This window comes from Astatotilapia calliptera, chromosome 23 (genome assembly GCF_900246225.1).
Source record: "Astatotilapia calliptera chromosome 23, fAstCal1.2, whole genome shotgun sequence".
Classification (NCBI taxonomy): domain Eukaryota; kingdom Metazoa; phylum Chordata; class Actinopteri; order Cichliformes; family Cichlidae; genus Astatotilapia; species Astatotilapia calliptera.
In genome coordinates, this window is record NC_039323.1 from 3949647 (window position 1) to 3970389 (window position 20743).

The 20743-nt window shown below is 42.5% G+C and overlaps 2 protein-coding genes across 2 annotated transcripts; one reads left to right on the top strand and one right to left on the bottom strand.

Annotated features, from left to right (window-relative positions):
* Positions 1 to 5664: 5664 nt before the first annotated feature.
* LOC113016853 (C-C motif chemokine 20-like) lies at positions 5665 to 8203 on the bottom strand. The gene is made up of 4 exons (XM_026160009.1): positions 8091 to 8203; positions 6505 to 6616; positions 6236 to 6326; positions 5665 to 6148 (listed from the first exon to the last, which is right to left on the bottom strand). The coding sequence occupies exons 1-3, from the start codon at positions 8152 to 8154 to the stop codon at positions 6236 to 6238; spliced, it is 267 nt and encodes an 88-aa protein (XP_026015794.1). The 5' UTR covers positions 8155 to 8203; the 3' UTR covers positions 5665 to 6148.
* Positions 8204 to 13829: 5626 nt separating this feature from the next.
* On the top strand, positions 13830 to 20012 carry gclm (glutamate-cysteine ligase, modifier subunit). Its single transcript, XM_026159854.1, has 7 exons — positions 13830 to 14469; positions 16282 to 16344; positions 17186 to 17270; positions 17613 to 17669; positions 17752 to 17954; positions 18098 to 18212; positions 18704 to 20012. Exons 1-7 carry the CDS (start codon positions 14329 to 14331, stop codon positions 18871 to 18873), a joined length of 834 nt encoding a protein of 277 aa, XP_026015639.1. The 5' UTR covers positions 13830 to 14328; the 3' UTR covers positions 18874 to 20012.
* Positions 20013 to 20743: the final 731 nt, after the last annotated feature.

Genomic DNA, 20743 nt, shown 5'->3' on the forward strand with positions numbered 1-20743 from the left:
ATGATTTGAACCGAGAAGACAATCGATTGTGAAACTCTGGCAGCTTTATGAGGACGAGTAATGAAGTTTGTCTGTTTCCTGTACTCAACCGTTGTTGATTACACCAACACTAAAGTATGCATCCTTATCTGAACTTGGTGATTCATGTGAGAGCTAAATTATTATCTCATTGAAAGGATTTCAGCGTTAAAGACATAATAATTTCTGATCTACTGGGATCAGCAGTTAAAACCAGTCACCCCAGTGGGCACTGACCTGTGAGTGTTAGCAGAGCATATACTCATATTCAAAGAGAATTTTCCAGCTTCAGATATCTTCATTTCTCAGTGGTCTTATCAACACAGTGCCAAATATAGAGACCTCTGCTTCTCTTCACCAAGCACTGGTATTAAGAGGTCAAGTTAAGCTCTAAATTATGACAAAATTTGTTGAGCAACTCACTGATGAAGCCGACTATCCTTCCATGCTGGGAAAATTAAAGACAAAGTTTTCCATTTTTTGTGTCCTACATTTGAGTGAACAAAGAAGAGGAAGGATTTTGTTCCAGCTTGAAGAAATTAAACTAACTAACTAAACTGTTGACTCTGCGAATCAGCCCCAGAAATACTTAGAGAACAAACAAACGAGTGAGTATTACGTTTTTGAAGAAAAATGTTTCTGCCTGCTCGTGTAGTTTATTGATCAGTCTTCCTGTTTTATGGAGGCTAATGTCATGTCCTCATGTCGAACATGTCTACACACACTATTGCACAAGCTTGAAAGTAAACAGTTGAATAAAAGGAAAGGGAAAAAAATGTGAGTTGAGGATTTGGGGTGCGGGTGTGGGAGGATTAAGGACCTGATTAAAAAGATACTTGGCTGTGTTTTCACTCAGGGACATGTGGTTTAGATAGACCATGATACCCTGAAATTGGTGCTGACGTCTGGAGACATTTCCCAATACATCCATCACGTTCTTCGAAATGACTGACGTCTCGATGTGTGAGGGATGAACGTTGTCCCCGGCTGCCAGATGTTGCAGGAGCTGCAAGGCTGGATCATAAACTGTTGGAAAACAGTTGGCCCCAGACCTCCTGGACCCTCAAAAGACCACTTTCTGCTTTTTGGTTGTACTGCAAGATTAATTAATCAGATTCGCTGTCGACTGGGGCTTCCATTAACACATGTTGTGATCCTTTGATGCTGAAGAGACCTGTGCCAGAATTTTATTCAAATACATTTTGTGTAAACTTTATTGTTCACACATGGTGCGTAAAAATGTAAAGAAGTTTCAATCTGTAGACTTCTGTGTGGGTGTTTTATCTATAAACCTTAACGCAACATTCCTCCAAAAAGGAAAGCTTGTCCTAAATAAATTAAAAGGCTGCTGTAAAACAAAATGAGGTGATAAAATGCACAATGAGGCCAGTTTTGGTGATATAATAGTTTCTCCTTTTAAGGAGGTCTTGAATATATTCTTTCCTAACATGCTAAACTCACTTGTCACTTTATTAAGTACACCTTGTTAGTACCAGGTTAGGCCTCCTTTCTATACTGCACAGATTCAACAAAGTGGTGGAAGCATGCCTCAGAGATTTTAGCCCATATTGACATGATAGCATCGCAGAGTTGCTTCAGATTTATCGGCTTAACCTCAATGACGCAAATCTTCCATTTCAAAACATCCTAAAGAAGCTTTATTGGACTGAGGTGTGGTGTCTGTGGTGTTCCTTTGAGTACAACAGACTCATTGTCATGTTAAAGAAACCCGTTTGACACGATTTGAGATTTGTGACATGGAGGTTTATCCTACTCGAAGCTGCGATCAGAAGATGGGTACACTGTGGTCATAAAAGGATGGACATGGTCTACAACAAAACTCAGGTAAGCCCAATGGTACCAACACCACAGCACTGGTACTACACGGCCGATAGAAAGAAAACATCCCCCCTACCATTACAGTAGCACCACCAGCAGGATTAGTCTATTGGCTTCAAGGTTAGACATGCTGTGCATTCAGAACTGCTCTTCTGCACACCTTGGCAGTAACAAGGGGTTATTTAATAAGTTGCTGTCACCTTCCTTGGAGGGCTCAACCCGGGGTTGCTGTCATGGCCTATTAAGGGCTCTGTTGGCTCTTAGGTGACTGTTTCCTCGTGGCTGTGTGCAGCGGGGCTGGGGGAGGGTCTGTGCTGACGGATGTGTGTTACTGACCTGGTAGCCTGGCTGCCCCTGGGTGGGTCCGGGACGGGCGTGGGGTTCTGGGGGTGCTCCATCTCTGGGCTGGGGCCCTGGCTGGGCCTTGGGGCTTGGGTCCTGTTTGGTGTGTTGCCGGGTTGTGGGCGGCTGGGTGTATGGGGGCCCAGCCCTGGCGCGGGGTGCTGCCAGTGCATTGAGCCACCTGGGGGGCTCTTCAACTGGTGGGGGAGGCTGTTACATCTTGCAGGAGCTCTCCTCTCTTCAGGAACTCACTCTGCAGGAGGAGGAGATATAGGAGAGGTGGAGGAAGATCTCAGCCTGGGTGTCTATTGTCTTGTGTAGTCTGGAAGATGAGTGGATGAAGGGGTGGGTGCAGTTTTCTCTGAGGTGGGGTCGTGTAGGCTGTCCTGGGCTCTGCGGGGCCAGGCGGCGCTGCTGAACTGGGCCCCGGTCAGGATGGGCCTGGGACCCCTTTCCCTGGCGGGTTGCAGAGTATGGGGGTGCCTACTGGGGTCAGTGTGGGAGCTGGCCTCAGGGAGGGGTCACTTGCCCCTCCCTTCCTTCCATCTCCAGCTGCCTCCCCCTTCCCGCTCCACCACAATCACCCACACATGCAGGGCCTTCGGGTAAAGGTGTGTCACCAGGGTGCAGGGGAGGCATCCCCCCCCCTCTGTCCCCTTCTGGCTGCCTGTGCCTCAATTTTATCCCACAATTTAGACATTCACATTACTCACACTCTCATTACACATACATATAGGATCTTGGGGGTGGGCACGCTACACGGAATCCAAATTACCATCAGGGTGTACACCTCACCCCTGGCGTCGTTGCCCACCTCTCAATTTTAAATACACGTAGACACTGAGGGCTATCAGGAGGGACTATGCGCTTACCTGCTGCTCTCTGGCAGGTAGCTCCAAGCCCTCCTAGGTTTTAAATGCACCTTAGAACACACATGCATAAACACTACATATGAGCGGGCGGAGGGAGGTTTGGAGTCTTCTCTCACCCCCGTTCTCTGCGGCCTGCTGGAGTGGGGGGCTAGGAGGAGGAGTTTGCCGTCCAACTGGGGTCTGGAATGTGGGGCCTCCCTGCTGCTGCCGAGTCGGGGCGGTCTGCTTCTCCCCACCGCAGGGAAAAGGGTAACACCACCTGGGTCTGGGTGCAGTTTCCTGCTCCAGGGGCAAGGGTACCTAGACCCGGTTTGTAGAGTACGCTTGGGGAGTGTGATCGGGTGTACAGCGTCTCTTTATGTCTGTCTCCACGTTGGTTGAGTGTGGAGTAAGTGCATATGAGAGCATGAGGGGGGGAATGGATGTTTGTATCTGTGTGTGCCTGTATTTCTGTGTCTATATGTCAGGTTGGGTATCAGACGCCACCTCTCTGGGGACATCTCAGGCCCTCCAAGGTATGGAGGCCTATCTCCCCCTACCACCACTTCCCCTGCCAGTGGCGGACTCCCTCAGACATCGGTGCATTGGTGGTTCTTTGCGTCCGGGGATGGGGGTCCAGGTACACACCGGCTCACTCCTTGGTGGCTGCTTGTAGGAGCCTGGAGCCTGGGGCTCGCTCGGGCCACTTCAGGGGTGGGGTGCCCTCAGCCTCTCGGCCTGGGGCTCGGTCACTCAGGCACAGCTGGCTGCCGGCAGAGCTCACGGGCGCGTCACTGCAACCCCCCCTGGCTTCTGCTCCGCGGCTGCTGAGTGACCCCTCATCTGGGGCTCTCCTCAGCTCTTTCTGGGACAGTGGCGCGGCTGCCCCTCTGTTGGTCTTCCTTGGTCTCTTGTGTTCTGGGGGCCTCTGGATGTCTGGAGTTTTGATCTCCTCCATACCTGCTTCATGCCCTGGAGGACGGGGCTGTGGCCCCCCCCCCACACCCTCTAGCAGATCATTACATGAAGGAACCTTTTAAATACAAGCGTGCTCATGCTCACAGGTGTACACACGGGTGATCACACACACAAACTACACCCTTTTTGGCTCCTACCTCAAAGCACACTGTGCGCTGTCGATCTTACGTGCTGCACAATAATTTTTAGTATTTACTGTGATATTCCCATAGATCATCGTGATGTTGTTTATTATGTTGCTCTTTTTTTTTTCTTCTGCTTGTTTTCTCTTTTTCCTTTCTCCACAGGTGATCCAGGTGATTGATATATGTATTTTCTGTCTGCTTATTTTGTTTGTTTTTTGTTTTTTGCCCTTTATCCCCGTCCCTGTTTTTCATTCCCTCTTTCTTTCTCCCCTTTCTTTTCCCCAGTCAAGTCTGTCCCATATTTAGCAAGTGAAAATAAAATAAGTAATAAAAGGTGAATCAAATAGACCAATACCGCAAGGCTCGGATGGTCCATTTGGTAAAGTAAATCCGTTGGGCATCTTTCTTCGCCTTTAGACAATAATTCTGATGGCAAAAGAGCCAAACGGGACAGGCAAAAAAAAGAAAAAGAAAAAGTTGCTGTTACCTTTCTCTCCATTTGAAGCAGTCTAACCATTCTCCTCTGACCTCTGGTATCAGCAAGACATTTTTCCCAGGAGAACTGCTGCATGCTGGATATTTTTCTCTTGTTCAGATCATTTTCCGTAAACCACACGCACAGTTGTGTGGGAAAATCCCAGCACATTAGCAATTTCTGAAATACTCAAACCAGCATGAGCAGCACCAACAACAATGCCACACTCAAAATCACTTAAGTCTTCCTCATTCTGATGCTCAGTATGAATTTTGGGTCATCTGACCACATTTATATGCCTAAATACATGATTATTATATGCATTAGGAGCTGTACCTAATAAGGTGACCTGCTATCATATATAATAATGCACTTTTCTGCATTTTCTGATACTTTTATTTCTATTACATTTGACGTTTAATACATATATAAAAGCTATGCTTCATTTGATTTTTATAGTTTTGTATTTACTAAATCGCTTTTAATCAAGTCTAGTTTTGAGTTTTTCACTTAAGGACTTGTAGTTAAAACCAAAAACTATCGCTATTTTTCCCAAGTGAATTTCAGCAGGTTTCCTTGAGTTGTGACTGGTAATTAAATACATCCTCATGGGATGACTGTGAGTAATACGGACATCTCACTAAGAATGGAAACACACTCGAGCTTTTCATTGGCAGCATGTACTGCTGTTTTAAGACAGACGTGAAGTATGTTAAGTTTGTGCTTTAATCCCATCTGGATTGAACGGTTGAGATAACGCATTCACTTTTATCTTAATGATGTTCTCATCAAGCTAGTGAATACTGGATTTAGTGTACAGTAGAACAAATAGCTTCTTTTATAGCTTTGACAGATGGCTCATGTAGTCAATTATCAGCTGAAGCTGAGGGTAAAAAAATATGTTCGAGATTACTGGACCAAAGGCGAGTTGGCCTCCTTTTACTGGAATCTTCCGGAAAACACTAGAACAAAGCAAAATGATTTAAAGCAGCTGGATGCATTTCTAATTAATTATTCACTTTTATGGAAACCAGAGTTTTTGTTTGCATTTGGACTTTATTTGCAATAGAAAAACACAGAGTACAATTAGAGTGCTGATACAAAAATTAGGAACTCTGTCGTAGATATATACGTATATATAAAAACAAAACAAACTCAGCTTAGTCTTAAAGTGTTTTTTTGCACACGTTCTTTTCTCACATACAGAATACATTTATTCACATTTCAAAGCTGCCAAAGAGTGGCTCATTCCTAGCAGGCGCTACACATCACAGAGAAGGGAACACTATCATAGACTGTTCATATAAAAGACTTTTCGTTATACTGGATATAACTTTAAGAATACAGTTTGTTTCTGTATCAGAGAACCGTGTACATGATTTACATTCACCATCAGCAACAGGAAATGCCTAATCTACTGAAACACAATCCATCTCGTTAAAGATGATATACGATGCCTGACAGAGGCCTGAAGAGACCGCTGTTCTCTCTCTCCTTCTGTTTTTGTTCCTTTTGGTGGCCTACAAAGACACAGGGTTTATGATGATTAATGTGCATTGTCACTGAGAGTGTATGTCATTGTGAGAGTATGTTTTGTATCTTTTTACCTATTGCGGATTTAGCCTCCCCATCTCCTTCTTGACCCATTCGTCATTTGGGTTGGCGCACACAGGTTTTGGCCTTCTCTTCATCGTAAACCTAAACATACACATGGACGTCATTATTTAGAGATGTCAAGTCGTGGACACACATGTGGATCAGTCACTTCCTCAGTAAACAGGACTTTTGCTAATTTATTATGGTGGAATTTAACGATGTGCGAACAGCAAATGGTCAGCAAGCGTCAAAGGTTAAGGACTTAAAAATTGATACTCACAAAATTGCTTTGATGTTGCAATCACCATCTGATTCCTGCTTGGTGTAACTGATGATGTTTGCCTTCCTTCTAATTTCTTTGGCGTAGCCGAGGCAGCAGTTCCCGTACGAGCCTGTAAAGTAAGTTAGAGATTTATAAACCATCGCACTTAAAAATGTCGCTCTTGGGGAAGTTGAGCAATCACTGTGTGTGTGTGTGTGTGTGTGTGTGTGTGTGTGTGTGTGTGTGTGTGTGTGTGTGTGTGTGTGTGTGTGTGTGTGTGTGTAGCTTTCGTTGCCCAAAGCCTATGAAAACAAACGTAACTTTCTCTTTTTAGTTCCGATTTAGTCCTGTGTTATTTTTTTGGACTATTTACTAGATCAAAAAAGGAAAATATAATGTCTAAGAATCCATACATCCACGATAAAGAATTTATATAACTGGGCCTTTTGAGGATTTTAACAGATCTGGACCTCGGCCAGCAGTGTCCGGGAGAATTTCCATGTTGCCCAATAAAAGTAGCACAGATCTATTTCGGGAACAGAAACAGAGTTTTTGGCATCAGCGAGTGCATGCCATCTAACTGCCTTTCACGGTCTTATCACCTTATCTTTACCATCGCTGAATGTATTTTCCGCTGGATGAAGCAGCCTTGTGTAAACGCCAAGCCAAAATGCTTATACTGTAATTTATATATATTTAATTTTTATTACATTTCAGTAAAGCTACTTTTTTGATGTAAAACGAACTGTCATATTTGGCAGAGGCTGCAACTGATTTCACAGCATGCACTAAGAAAAAAAAGAAAGAAAACGCCAGCTTTTGTTAAGACGAGGAGTCCTTCCAGGATTTGTTAAATGCAGTGGCAAATTGGGGTCCAAGAACCCATCAAGGGGGAAAAACGGGCATTCAGTGATTTCAGAAAAAACACAGCATTGAAAATTGGTTGAGAAAAGACTGCAAATGCCCTAAAACCTGACAGCGGTGGTCTTACATGAAAAACAGAGCTGCGCTAAAGTCTAAAAATACTGGAAATTCAATGACTGCTTTTATATTTTGGCTAAAAAAGTATTAGGATCCTTTTAGATTCTTACAGTACACAACTACTAAAAAGATCTACACATAAAAATGGATCAAAAGTATTGATTATTTAATGTCTGTATTCCTCTAATGTTACAGCTGCGTCCAAAAACGACAGTTTCTTAGACATAAACATCCATTATTTTATGAATTTGTTTTATCTTTAACTTTACTTATTCTGTTGCTGCTTAAATCTGAAGCAAAGTCGCCACATGAAGTCAAGATGACAGATTGCGCTTAAAGCGTTGTGATAAAGGGCTCAGAGCGGAAGCATTTATCTCGTTCACTAAAACGTTTTAAAGAAATGTGGCATGGGGAAATGATTAAAACAAGACAGCACATAGTAATGCTCACTTCAAACCAACTATGGGTGCATATTTTTACTGATCCACTTATCACAGATAGTGCTTATCAGCTACTGTAAAAATCTGCATGGTTGCGTTTCGGTGCATTCTGTAAACATTCCAAATTTAAACGAAAATGTTGCAGTTTGTGACGTGAAACCAGACCATTTTTGTTGCACTTACCTTGTGCGAGACTCAGGTACATGCAGGCGAAGAGCAAAATCAAGACAAGAGCGTGAAACTTCATGGCTGCCGTTGTTCTTCCTGCTGTTGCTGCTGTTCTTGATGTGTTGTTCACTGCACAAACACAAGGAGACAAAGAGCAAAGTCAAACTGAAAGTTGGAGCTAGACTCTATCACTCCCACTGCTTTGAAAATGTTGGGCAAACATTCAATTGTTTTCCAAAGCATATCCCTCCCCTCAAGCTCTTGTGAAAGAATACAGTCGTGTCTTTGACCCCTGTCAGGCTTCCAGCTGCTGACAGCTGTTCCTCTTCAAGCACTCTGAGTGATGTTTTGCAAAAAAGCAGGAGTTACAGCTAGAACCCCTACTCTTTTGTTATCGCTCAGACTGGCTTAACCTCAATACATGTGGAACACATAAAAACATTTCTATAAAATCCAGATTGTGAAAGATCAGCACAAGCTGCTTGTTTTATCAGCCTTCAGAGAAACGTACCTGATCACATCCAGTCTTTCAAAAGATGTCCTAGAAGGAAAAATGTTGGTCCATATAAGAGCAGCACTCTTATATTGCACATCATGCTGTGCCCTCCCCCAAATTATCTTGTGCCACACCCACTCAGAATTGTCAGCGCTCCAACTTCATCCCTGAATGCCACTTGTTTTGGAGTGGGCAAAGGGAATCTCACGCTCGTCAACACACATGTCAGTACCACCCAATGACAGTTGGTGTTAAGCAACTGACTCACACCCCATGTACAACAATGCCTTTCATGATAATGCATCTCGCGAATCGCCAAACTTCCTCGCAGACAAGGTGTGCCTGACAAAAATGAAGATAAAATTGGAGTTTATCTATTTCAGTCTCACACTGGCTGCACCGCATGTTTAGGACGGAGTCATGCAGGGGGTCTTGCATGAAAATGATCGCCTTCAAAATTATATGTTTAGAGAACAAGACCAAGGAGAGAGGTTTGGCTTTGGGATTTACAGTTCTTCACACAAACACTGATCCAGTCTCACAGCACTAAAGCTTTCCAGATGTATGACAGCGGCCAAAGTTGGTTTACTGTGTGTTTTCTAATACCAGCTGCAACCATTTACTGTTTATACCACTCCTGAGAAGAGATTCTTTTTGGTGCTACATGAGAAGTTGTCATAAATTTTACCCATCCAGTCCAGATCCTTTATCTCATGCTGGGCTTTTCTGTCTAAAGCCATTTTACCACCTGTGTCCCTTTAAGCCACCGTACTTCTGATTGGCTGCTCCTTGCAAACAGACGATTTGAACAGCAGGTGTTGGGGCTCCTGTGCTCTCACTGTTTCATACATGACCATACTACAGAAATCTATTCTAAACAACAACACAGAGAGCCAAGATCAGAAAACCCTTCTAACTGGAGCTCCAGGCTCACAGTGATTACTTGTACACAAGTTGACTTGATTATATGAAACTTTGGCCAAGTATAACATAAGCATCCGCTACTAAACTAGTATATACATGCAAAAACAAAACAAAAGACGAAGAGCATGGCAGGTTCCCTTTGATACATTGAACTTTTCTGCTTTTTGTCAATCTTTATATTACTTTCCAGGAAGGCCTAGATCACACTGCCAGGGATAATATTCTAGTGGTAAATATTTGTGCTCTTGGTTTAAATGTTGGAGCCAAGAAGCAATCATGTAAATACCACCGAGTGGCTAAAACATGGGAGTTCCCAGCACAAACAAAGAAGATACGAACACACTGTCCATTTTTTAGTACACACTGTTGAAGAATGAGTCCCTCTTGCATCCTCTGAAACACGCTGATACAAACAAGATTCTCAATATGCATCTATCAGATGGCGAACGTCCTGCAGGTCTGTGGCTGCAACATGTGGCTACTTTATAAATTTTACTTCTGAGTCTATCCACTTTCTTAGCTGCATATCCAAGTCAGGATTGCAGGGGCGCTGAAGCCTGGACAGGTCCTCAGTCCAGAGAGCCAGACAGTTATTCACACCTAACCTAAACCTAACAAACATGCCTTTGGACAGTGGGAGAAACCCGGGGGCTGCTTTCTTAGATACCATATATCTGTATTCAGCAAATATCTGATTGTGAAACAGTCACCTCCAAATATGCAGCTATAAAAGCCCTCGCGTTTCGTGGGCCCTGGAACCCTGTTCATGGGAATTTCCTGGCTTTCATCAAGAACATTTATGAGGTCAGGCGTGGATACCAGGTTAAAAAGGTCTGAAAACGCTTGGCTCGCAGTCAGAGTTAGATGATATTAGTGTCTACACTCTGGCCAGACTTCTACACCAAAACTGGAAAAAGGATTTAGCTTCATTGACCTCGCTTTGTGCTTGAGGGCTGTGTCATTTCCAACAGGAAACAGGGCTTTCTCTTGACTTCTTAAAAATAAGCAAACACACACTTTCTAATTTCCTGTATATCACAGTAAAGTAAATGCTTGTACTTTACTCGAGAGGCCAACACTCACATTTCTAAAAATTGCTGTGTTCTTTTCAAGGACTACGAATGTCAAGGGCCAAAGTGGAACTCAATGTTATTTTTTAGCCTTAGGCTTTTCCTTCTGTGACATGTCGGCATGTCTGTAACGAAGAAAAGGCTTACCAGAACAAACCATGCCACGAAAAACAGCCTCGGAGTGAAAACACGGGGGCAGAAGCGAGGATTTACAGAACTTCGTTTTTTTACTCTGGGTGCTGCATTCAAAGTACTTCTTGAGTAAAGTGCAGATAAATGATCTGCAATGTGACAGAATATCATAACTAAAAGCACAAACTGCACAGTGGCCCTTCTCATTGCTGGGATTTTAGGAGTTTGACAGTGTAGGACTATGGTGCAGATTCTTATTTAATTAAGTTTTATTCTAACTGTTGCATATTTATACCATGTCTCACAGTATTGCATTTCCCATTCTTAGGATTTTATCGCTGGCTGTCATAGTAAAAGACCGAAGTAAAAAAAAGTATTAACAGGAAACCTACCAAATGTGCCAAATGTAGCAAATGTAGCACACTTTTCAAGTGTGGGGAAGAAGAACTGCATTTCAGCAGGAAGAGGTGTCCAGCAGAACCTCATCGAGGATTGGATAATTCAAACTACAGGAGAAAGCATACAGAAAGCAACGATGTGCAGATTTGGCACAAACGTATCACAGGTGAAAAGAGTTGAGAGGAGAAGAAATGCTCAGTGCATCATGGGAATTCCCTCCAGCAGCCCGAACCTAAAGCAGCATAACTAAGCTAAGCTTTTAGAACAACCTGATAATCGATGACAAGAGTCTGGACTAGATGGAACAAATGCATGGACGTTATTCAGCAGCGAATAAAGTGGAGCTAATTTGTTTTTACATTTTGTTTATACGGTTTCTAACTTAAATCTTAACACGCAAAGCAAAAGCAGTCCAGACTCATATAGTGCCAATCTTCATGTATGATAAAGACAGGACAACCTTCTTGTGTAATAATGCTCTCCCGTGCCAAGAAGTACAAGAAATGATACAGCCAATTGGGAACAATGTTATTATAGTTGTTACTTTCGTTAACTGGGGGAAAAAAGACTTGTGAAAATAAAATAACTGAAGAGATAAAGTGTACTTTCAAAGCTACCAAAATGAAAACAGTCTTTGGCAGTTCGGTTAAAAGTGACAGCACAAACTGCTTGTTGAGGCAAATGTTTACTGAGGCTTGAACTGTCTACATGACAGTAAGTTGACTGTTTTCACAAAGTGTTGTGTAACACCTATTTCTGCACTCTTGAGAACTCTTCCCTGACAAAAACCCTTTATATTAAAACATGCTAAACAGACTCACAGTTAAGCTAAAGAAAAATAAACACAAAATGAGAAAACTGCTAGCTGGAAACAAAGCCTGGGTGATTTAATATTTGCTTCAAATGCTGACAAAACCGAGCCGCTGAACTGTTCGTGCATCACTATAGTTGATGCACGAACAGTCTTTTGAGGCAAGAACCAGACCGTTGCTTCCACCGTTGTGTCAGTCCTGGATTATGGTCATGTTATTTACATGTATTTGCATGCATCTTCAGAATGTTTACATTCTGTCTATCATGGAGCACGGAGATTTATTACAAACCTTAAAACTCTGACGCACCACTGTATGTTGTATGCTTAGGTCGATGGTTTGCTTTGTCATTTCATAGACTCTCTCAACCACTGCTGTGTTCTTATTTATAAAGCTATTCTTGCTAGATCGCATCCTAATTACAGAAAAATGTGGGAAGTTATTGTCTTAGGTCCCCAGACCTATACCTTCTGTCTGTTCCAAAGATTCACAATGAATTTAGAAAAAGCATTAGGAGAATTCGAATGCAATTGCAACTGTTTCCCTCTGGAAACAGCTCCAAAGTTAACAAAACACTTAAGGGACTGATCTCAGTAAATGAATTCAAGGTGATTGTGAATGATTTGACTGTAGAGGTTTTGTCTGAACGTGATTCACTTATTTCTTTGGCCCAATGCGATGATGTTTATTGATGTTTCAGAGTTCATAGCCACTGAGGTTCACAAACTTTGGTTGTTTTTGTGTTGTATTTGCTTATCGGCTGTATTTTAGTGTTGTTACTTTGCATATTTTTTTGTTGCCTGTGTGTGTGTGGGTCTGTATGTTCTAGGTTGTGCAACTCTGTTGGCTGTACTTCTGTCTTTCTTGGTCAGGGCGTTCTTGAGAAAGAGACTTTTAAATCTTTAAAGAATCATAGTTTCCTGGTTAAATAAAGGATAAATAAAACAAAAAACAAGTGAAAACAACAAATCTAAACTAAACTTAATTAAAAACTAATTAGAAAATACAAAATCATAGAAACTATTAACTAAAGCTGTTACCTATAAAAAGTCAAAAGTATTAGAAAATAAATTGGAATTAAATTTGAATTTGAAAATTTGAAAATGCATGCAAGTTTAAATAAAGCATTAGCGACATTATACACAGTAGTGTCAGTTAATTAGGTACATCTCTTTAATGCACATATATAATCAGTCAATCAGATGACAGCAAACCAGTACATTTAAGAATGTTGATGAGATGACCTGCTAAACTGAGCATGAGAATTGGGAACCAAGATGATTTAAGTGACTTTGGCATCGTTGTTTTATGAGTATTTATTAAACTAATGGGATTTTTCCACACAACCATCTCTAGGGTTTTACAGAGAATGATCCCCAAAATAGAAAATATCAAGTAAAGTTCTCTGGGGGAAGATGCTTTCTTGATGCAAGAGGTCAAAGGAGAATGACTAGACCGCTTTGGGCTGATGGGAAAGCAACTCAGATAACCACTCATTAAAACGAAGGTATGCAGAAGAGCATCTCTGAATGCACGGCATGTCAAACCTGGAAGCAGATAGGCAACATGAGCAGAAGATCACAACAGGTTCCACCACTGTCACCTAAGAACAAGAAACTGAGGCTACAGTTTGCACAGGCTCACCTGTGCATATTGGCACTCTTTTGTTGGTGCATTGTTTATACACCACAGCCTACCTGAGTGTTGTTGCTGAGAATGTCCATCCCTTCATGACTGCAGTGAACCCATCATCTGATGGCTGCCTCCAGAATGATAACAGTCCATGTTACAAAGTTTAGGTCACCTCAAACTGGTTTCTTTAACATGGCAATGACTCACATGAACTCCACAGTCATTACATCTCAATCCAATAGAGCACGTTTGGGATTTGGTGGAACAGGAGATTTTCACTGTGGATGTTCAGCCAACAAATCTGCAGCAACTGTGTGATGTTATCATGTGAATATGCACCAGAATGTCTTAGAACTATTTTCAGGACCTTGCTGAATTCACGCCACAAAGAATTAAGCCGGGCACTGAAGGCAAATGAGTAAATGCCTTGTTAGTAATGTTTAGACACCGCCATCCAGTGGTGGGACTTGTTCGGTGCAAGAATCCGCTCCATGAATCCAGTGCGGTGCGCTGGATGTCACTCCATGTTGTTATCCGGACCAGCTCTCTCATTCCACCGCCGCCGCTATGTGGGCGTGACACACCGGCTTACGAGTAACAACCAAACCAGCTAGTCAGCGCGGAGTGCAAGTCATCCTGACCACATCATTTTGACAGTGCCGGTGGGGGTCTGTGTTGCAGTGTGCTTGTCCAGCAGTCAGTGACGGAGTGACAACACTACTGATGTCACATTTCACCGCAGCCAACTAAACAGTTTAGCAGCTTGTTAGCCTAGCGTCCGAGAGCACATGGATTCTCAAAACACTACCAACACCAACACTGAGGCGAAGATGCTGCTGAGTCACGCGAAGACCTTCAGGCTCCACACCGGGAATCTGGTCAACCGAAGTCGCCTGAAAAAGAAGTGTCCGGGCTCTCCCAGCGAGGAGGTAAAACATAACAAGACGGTTGGAAACGGCAGTGGCATGTAGCCCGTTAGCTTAGCGCCTAGCTAATTATTCAACCTGATATTGATACCGACGAGTGGTAACTGATAGGCCTGGGTAAGGTTACACATAGAGCTTATATGAAGAGAAATATGACTGAAATACATTCGAAAATATGCATTTCATATCCCATCCGTCCATATTTAGACGCATATGTGGGCTAAAGTGGTGTAGCTCATCAGTTTCACTTTAATTTTACTAGTGTGTTAAAGGTTCGTAGTGTAACCAACTTTACGATCCGGCCTAAGGTAAAAGTTTACAGACACGAGGCTGTGAAAACCACTGTAAATACAGACCCGAGAGCTTCAAACAGGTGTATTACCCGCAGGTGATATGATTAACTGACAGCCTGAAATGTGACAACAAAACCAGCACTTACAGTGTGCTCTACTCTCATAAAATGCTCATGTGTCAGTAATAAACATATTGATACAGCGGTTGATTGGTTTATGAGTCATTCACGGCTAAACAATGAACAGAACATGTCAGAGCTCCAGAGCCTAATAGTTACATAACTGTCTAAACATAAACTACTAATCTTCACTTTTGTTGAAGCTGTAACTGTTTAAACATTTCGTTTAATAAAATCCTTTGTCAGCATTTTGATTTAGTAGTTGAAAGTTGAATAGTTGGTGAACTGAATTGTTTACAGTGTTATATAAAGGCAGGACTGCTGGGAGGGTTTGGTTTCGACTTGTTCCTGATTCAGCACAGCATTCATTCATTAAATCCTCAAAAATAAAGACATGGCTTGCAGTTTTCTTGGCTACATTTTGGGTGTAACTTACCCTAAAGTGGCACTTGTAGTCTTTTTTTTATCAGCCATAGCATAGTGGACAGGTTGTTGTTGTTGTTGTTGTTTTTTTGTTTTTTTGCAAATGGTGTGCAGAGCAGTGCATGTTGAATAGTGTAATAAGACTTTCTCCGTCCTGTATGTGTGTTTCTTCATGAAGTGTGATCCTGCGTTTGTCTTCTGTAGTCAGAATTGTGTTTAAGGTGGTTTGGTGGCTCTCTCTATATAAGATCTGCAATCAAAGACAACTTTTACTGCCACAACAGGGGAAAAAATGAGTTATCACAGGGTAGGCTTTTAAGGTCATTACTGAAAATCTGTTTTGGAACACGACACATGTGGCTAACTTCTCACAAAATGCTATAGGGAGCAAAATCGAGCTTTAGGAAGTAATTTTTTCGACACAGTCTTTTGCAGCCCTTGCCTTGCACAAACTATGGGCAGTGTTCAGTTATGTAATTTACTTCTGTAGGACAAATTACTACATGTGTGTTCATGTGTGGCCAACTTTGCAATCATGTGACCACCTTAAATAAGTTGTGAGCCTTTTGCCATTTGTGATATCTGACTGATATGAGCGAGGTGTCAAAGCTAAGGTTATTAAAGACATTTTTCAGCAGCTACAAATCCTGTTAAACCAGTCACAGTTTGTCTTTCAAAGTCTCACAACACTAATGAACCTGTCTCACTCGTTCAATTCAAAACAACTGATGCAGCAAATGTCACAAATATCTTTGTGTTCATAGGTTAATAGGTTGACTTTTCTTTATATAAACAAAGCATTCAGTTCACCTTAAACTGGACCGATATTGGATACCTTTAAAGTCGGTCCAGCTGATGTCATTACTTGTCATGTTTTCGGAGCAGCATATTCCAGCTGTTTGGGAGTCTGCTGATGAGCTCCAGCTGTCTGCATGTCTCATGGTCGTTGGCCTAACCGTAAGTCCGTTTTGATGTTTCAGCTTCGAGACTGCATTCAAGCCTCGCTGAGCGAATGGATTTCCACAACAAAGCTGTCATCCAAGGTGGGAAAACTATTTCAGCTTTCTAATGTTTCAGCCGTAGTAATTAACTCCAATATATAAACCAGTTTGTCAGAGAGTTTGTGCCTTTGGGTAATACACAGCTGCGATAGTCAGACCTGCAGTAGGTGAATGTCTCACTGTCAGTCAGATGGAGTCCAGTGCTTGGGAAAGTAAAATAACGCAATAGATGTAGATGGACATCAAAGAAATTCTCTAGGCTCTAGGCTGTCATGGTGAATGTTCATGCAGTGCTGCCTGCCAAAGGCGCCATACCAAATGTGCATCTGTCTGTTAGCTTAAGGGACTGGGGGGGGGGGGACGTAACCTTTTATGGAGGAGTTTTTTCCCCATTAACTTTAAAATAAATTGGAGGGCATTGGATGCAGTGTTTTTACCCTTTTATCATGGTCTCAAAATACTGAAATGAAATAAAGGAGGCTTTAGGAACTGTTGTAGTCAACCAGCTCTCCTGCTGAACTCACTCCCACTGTGGGTATTTTTTTGCTTGGATCAGCTAATCTGCCTCGGCTTATATCACGAGGCCCACCGGACTCAGTGGGAGGTTTGAAAGAGCTGAAGTAAGAGGCCTTAAATATATCCAAATGCAAGTCTCTTCTCGCTTATGGCCACCAATAAAATCTTTCAAGTTCACGGTTCAGCACGTGAGAAAGCTCCTCACCAGTGTCACCTGTCCCTCTGTCATATTTATGGCCTGAATGGTATATTTGTACATATGTACAACATACACATATAGTAAAAACCAGGTGAGACTGGCCGTGCCACATTTCTCATGTCGGATGAGGGCGGTGATCAGACCGCTTTTCTTTACTGTCTAATGCAGGACTTGACTGACACACTGGAGTTCTCCATACCAGAGGCAACAGACGCAATCACACCTGAAGAGAGAGAGGAGTTGAAGGTTTCAGGTCAGTGTTGGTTGCTGTCCCAGCAGAGAGCTGGATCAGCCAGTTACTCGCTGACCTGTAGGTACCTCATCACCCAGCTTGGCGATTTAAGCCAAGGGTCATGGTTGACGTTTTAGTCGACATGAACTTTGATGTCACCACACCTTTTTTTTTTTTTTTTTTTAATCAACACGTCCTCCTGTCGATCAGATAATATCCAAATTAAATTCCTGATTCAGATAACTAATGGATTAATTCAGAGCATCTCCACCTAATATCTGGCTGACTGCAGAATAGAGTTGGTAGTGATAGAAGTGGCAGTCACCAGAGGAACCAGCTATTCATGCTTTGTTGTTTTCACAGTCAAGCTGTTCCTGCATGAGTCTGGTCAGTCTTCCATCAAAGACGCAGTGGAGATGGGTGAGCTTTAAATTTCTTCAACAAAAGTAAAAAAACAAAAAGCTTCTTAAAACCTACAGCCTTATTTGTCTGTTATCCGTAGCCTGCCAGACGCTGGCAGTGTCCCAGCTTGACTCTGTTATCATTGCTCCACCCGGGCCCTCAGACGGCGACAGCCAAAGTTTGGCCCACCTTCAGCCAGCCTGGGAGGAGCTGGAGGCTCTGGTTAGAAGCAAGCAGATCGCCGCTATTGGCACCTCTGACCTGGACAAAGATCTGCTGGAACAGCTCTATAAGTGGGCTCAGGTCAGTGGGAAGCTTTGTATATGCGAGCTTTAATCTGTCATCGCCAGTCAAAAGTGATGCTGACTTCTGATTAGGATAGCACATGAGAACAACGATCTGTTATCTGCTACGATTCCCTCATCACCTTCCTTTTCTCGGAGCAGATAAAGCCCAGCAGTAACCAGGTCAACCTGGCCTCCTGCTGCGTGATGCCTCCAGACCTGACAGCGTTTGCTAAGGAGTTTGATATCCAGCTGCTGACGCACAATGATCCCAAAGGTAAAGATGTTGACGGCTGGACATATAGTTGTTTTTAAATTGTTACTAAGTAAAACTGGAATGCAGCTAATGTTTCTATAAATGCAACATTTATTCCAATTCAAGTTTTGTCCTAATTCAAATATTCAAACAAAATAGAACACTGAAAATTTTCTGAGCAGCTAAATCATTCCTGTAAGATTAAAAACGCATACCAGGGATGCAGGTATACCTGCAGGGTTGATAAGGTGACCCGGTAATCAGAGGCCTGGCTGTTTAACCCAGTCTCAGGCCATTTATTGCATGTCTTCCCCCTGCTCTGTCTCCCTGCTTTGCTGTCTCCTCTCCATGTCCTTTGTCCTTGGGCTGCTCAGTGGCTTTAGTGGGATGCTTGTGACTTCCCACTTTGTGTAGTATAAGTTGCATTCTGTAGTTTACAGTAAACTGTGACTGTTATTTATTTATTGAGTTTTAAACTGCTCCTTCTTTGCACTGATTTCTGTTTTTTCCAGAGCTGATATCTGCAGACACGTTTCAGGAGGCGGTGCGGGCGGGAGCGCAGGACCTGAACATCGGTGACTGGAGGCTGGAGTGGGTCCTGCGCTACAACGTTATTGTCAAGAGCAGGGGCATCATCAAGTCTAAGGGCTACCTCGTCAGTGCAAAGAAGACAAGCACCTAGCACCCAAACTAGAGAGAGCGGGATGAAGCCATTTTCCTCCGTTTTTATTCACACACATGCAAAGTTACAGCTCTGAATAATGGGTGCTGCCAATCATTATGAATCATGAAGTCATTGTTTAACTGTACGGACGGGTTGCATCTTCCTCATCTGTGATTCATTCGGTTAAAGACACGCGGGTGTTCTTTACCACTGTCTCCATGAGATTTAAAGTCGGACATGAACGTGCAAAGATCAACTCCACTGTCAGCTTTGAGAGAAAAGACTGATAAATTGAGATTAACACATGGTGACTCACCGTGACTAGTAAGGTAACAGATCTGGTGTAAATCAGCGCACCAGAGGCCGCTTTAAAGGTGCTGCTCGTTAAACCTCCATGACGAAGGTCTCTCAACCATACTCTGATATGAAGTGCCTCGCATCTGCTCCTCCTGTTATCAACCCTGCTTTGTCTTCCCCGCGTCTGTGTGAATCATGCTTTAAATACCAGTCTGAGTGAAATAAGTGCTAAAGCAAGAGAAGCGTATGTGGAAAGAGGGAAATTATAACTTGTGGGGAGCGGGATTTTTCATGCTATATAATATTTACATTCCTTCGGTTATAAAACCGTTAACATGCGTGTGACGGTTGGGTACTCGGGTGGTGGTATGATGGGAGTCTGAATTAGACTTTAACCTGTAAAGCAGACAGACATGTGAGCTCATATAACTCTGTTCTGTTATGCTCTTTTTTTTTCATTTCTTTTTTTTTTAACCATGTACTTTTTTTTTAAGATGACATCAAAAATTTTACCCTCACCTCCCAATCTTGCTCATGAGATTAATCAGAGGGAGAGTATTTTAAAAGTAAATGACTTTTAAATGTGTCGTTTAAAAGCACTGGAATCTCCGTGCCGAGGAGATGTGAAAAAACTTTTGAGGAATACGTTTGTATTTGTGAATCGCAGACAGGGTCCAGGAGCTCCTCGGAATTTACTCGTACTGTAAAACATGTTTAACATTAAGTGTCTCCTGTAAGTATATCATGAATTGGGTGTTGATAAAATGAAGACCTGGAATCGACGGTGGGGTGAGGGGTTTAAAAAGATTGGGCTTGTGTAAATGTTAATGAAATAAAATAATTAACACTGGTGAATAATTTCCTCCTGCAGAGTATTTGGGGTCAGTCTTCATTTGAATTGATTCGATTAAAAAACAGGCTTTTTGTAATGTTACGCCAGCAAGTTTATGATTCAGTTAGCATGGTTTAAACACCACAGCCTGCCTGCGTTGTTGCTGACCGCGTACATCCCTTTATGGCCTCGGTCCACCCACCCTCTGATGTCACAAAACTCAACTTCAAGCTGCTTTCTTCTATGTGATAATCAGTGAACTGAAATGATCTCCATGGTCCAATACAACAGAGCCCCTTTGTGGGAACAGGAGATCAGCATCATGGATGTGCAGCCAGCATCTCTGAAGGCTAAATGGGGTCTAAGCCACTAGCAAGGTGTACCAAGTGTATACTTTCCTAAGTCCTATGCAGCTAGACCTCCTTTGCTGATACAAGACTTAATAGAGGGATCTAAAGTGGTTAAATTAGCCTTTGCGTCAGTGAGAAGTTTAGCTAAACATTTAGCTGAAATGTCTAAACATAAGAATTTCAGCTGCTGTAGTAAAGAAAGAAACAAGCAAGAAATATCGGTGTAAAATTGCAGAAAAACTTTGGCAGCTTATTTGCCTGACTGCTGTAAGTATAAAACAAAGTTTCACTAATTCACAGAAAATATGAAGCAATATGTTATTTATTTATAAGAATTATTAAGAATTTGTCCAGCTGGCTGGATTTGAGTCTTTGTCGGGCCGATTTTGACCTCCGGGCTTTATTTTTG

Excerpts from the sequence above, each read along its gene's own strand:
- LOC113016853 (XM_026160009.1), bottom strand. The coding sequence starts at position 8,154 with ATGAAGTTTCACGCTCTTGTCTTGATTTTGCTCTTCGCCTGCATGTAC. Across the intron at positions 6,617-8,090 it reads GTACCTGAGTCTCGCACAAG|GCTCGTACGGGAACTGCTGC; the intron begins GTAAGTGCAACA and ends CTTACTTTACAG. Across the intron at positions 6,327-6,504 it reads TGCAACATCAAAGCAATTTT|GTTTACGATGAAGAGAAGGC; the intron begins GTGAGTATCAAT and ends GTGTATGTTTAG.
- gclm (XM_026159854.1), top strand. The coding sequence starts at position 14,329 with ATGGATTCTCAAAACACTACCAACACCAACACTGAGGCGAAGATGCTG. Across the intron at positions 16,345-17,185 it reads CAACAAAGCTGTCATCCAAG|GACTTGACTGACACACTGGA; the intron begins GTGGGAAAACTA and ends TGTCTAATGCAG. Across the intron at positions 18,213-18,703 it reads GACGCACAATGATCCCAAAG|AGCTGATATCTGCAGACACG; the intron begins GTAAAGATGTTG and ends TGTTTTTTCCAG.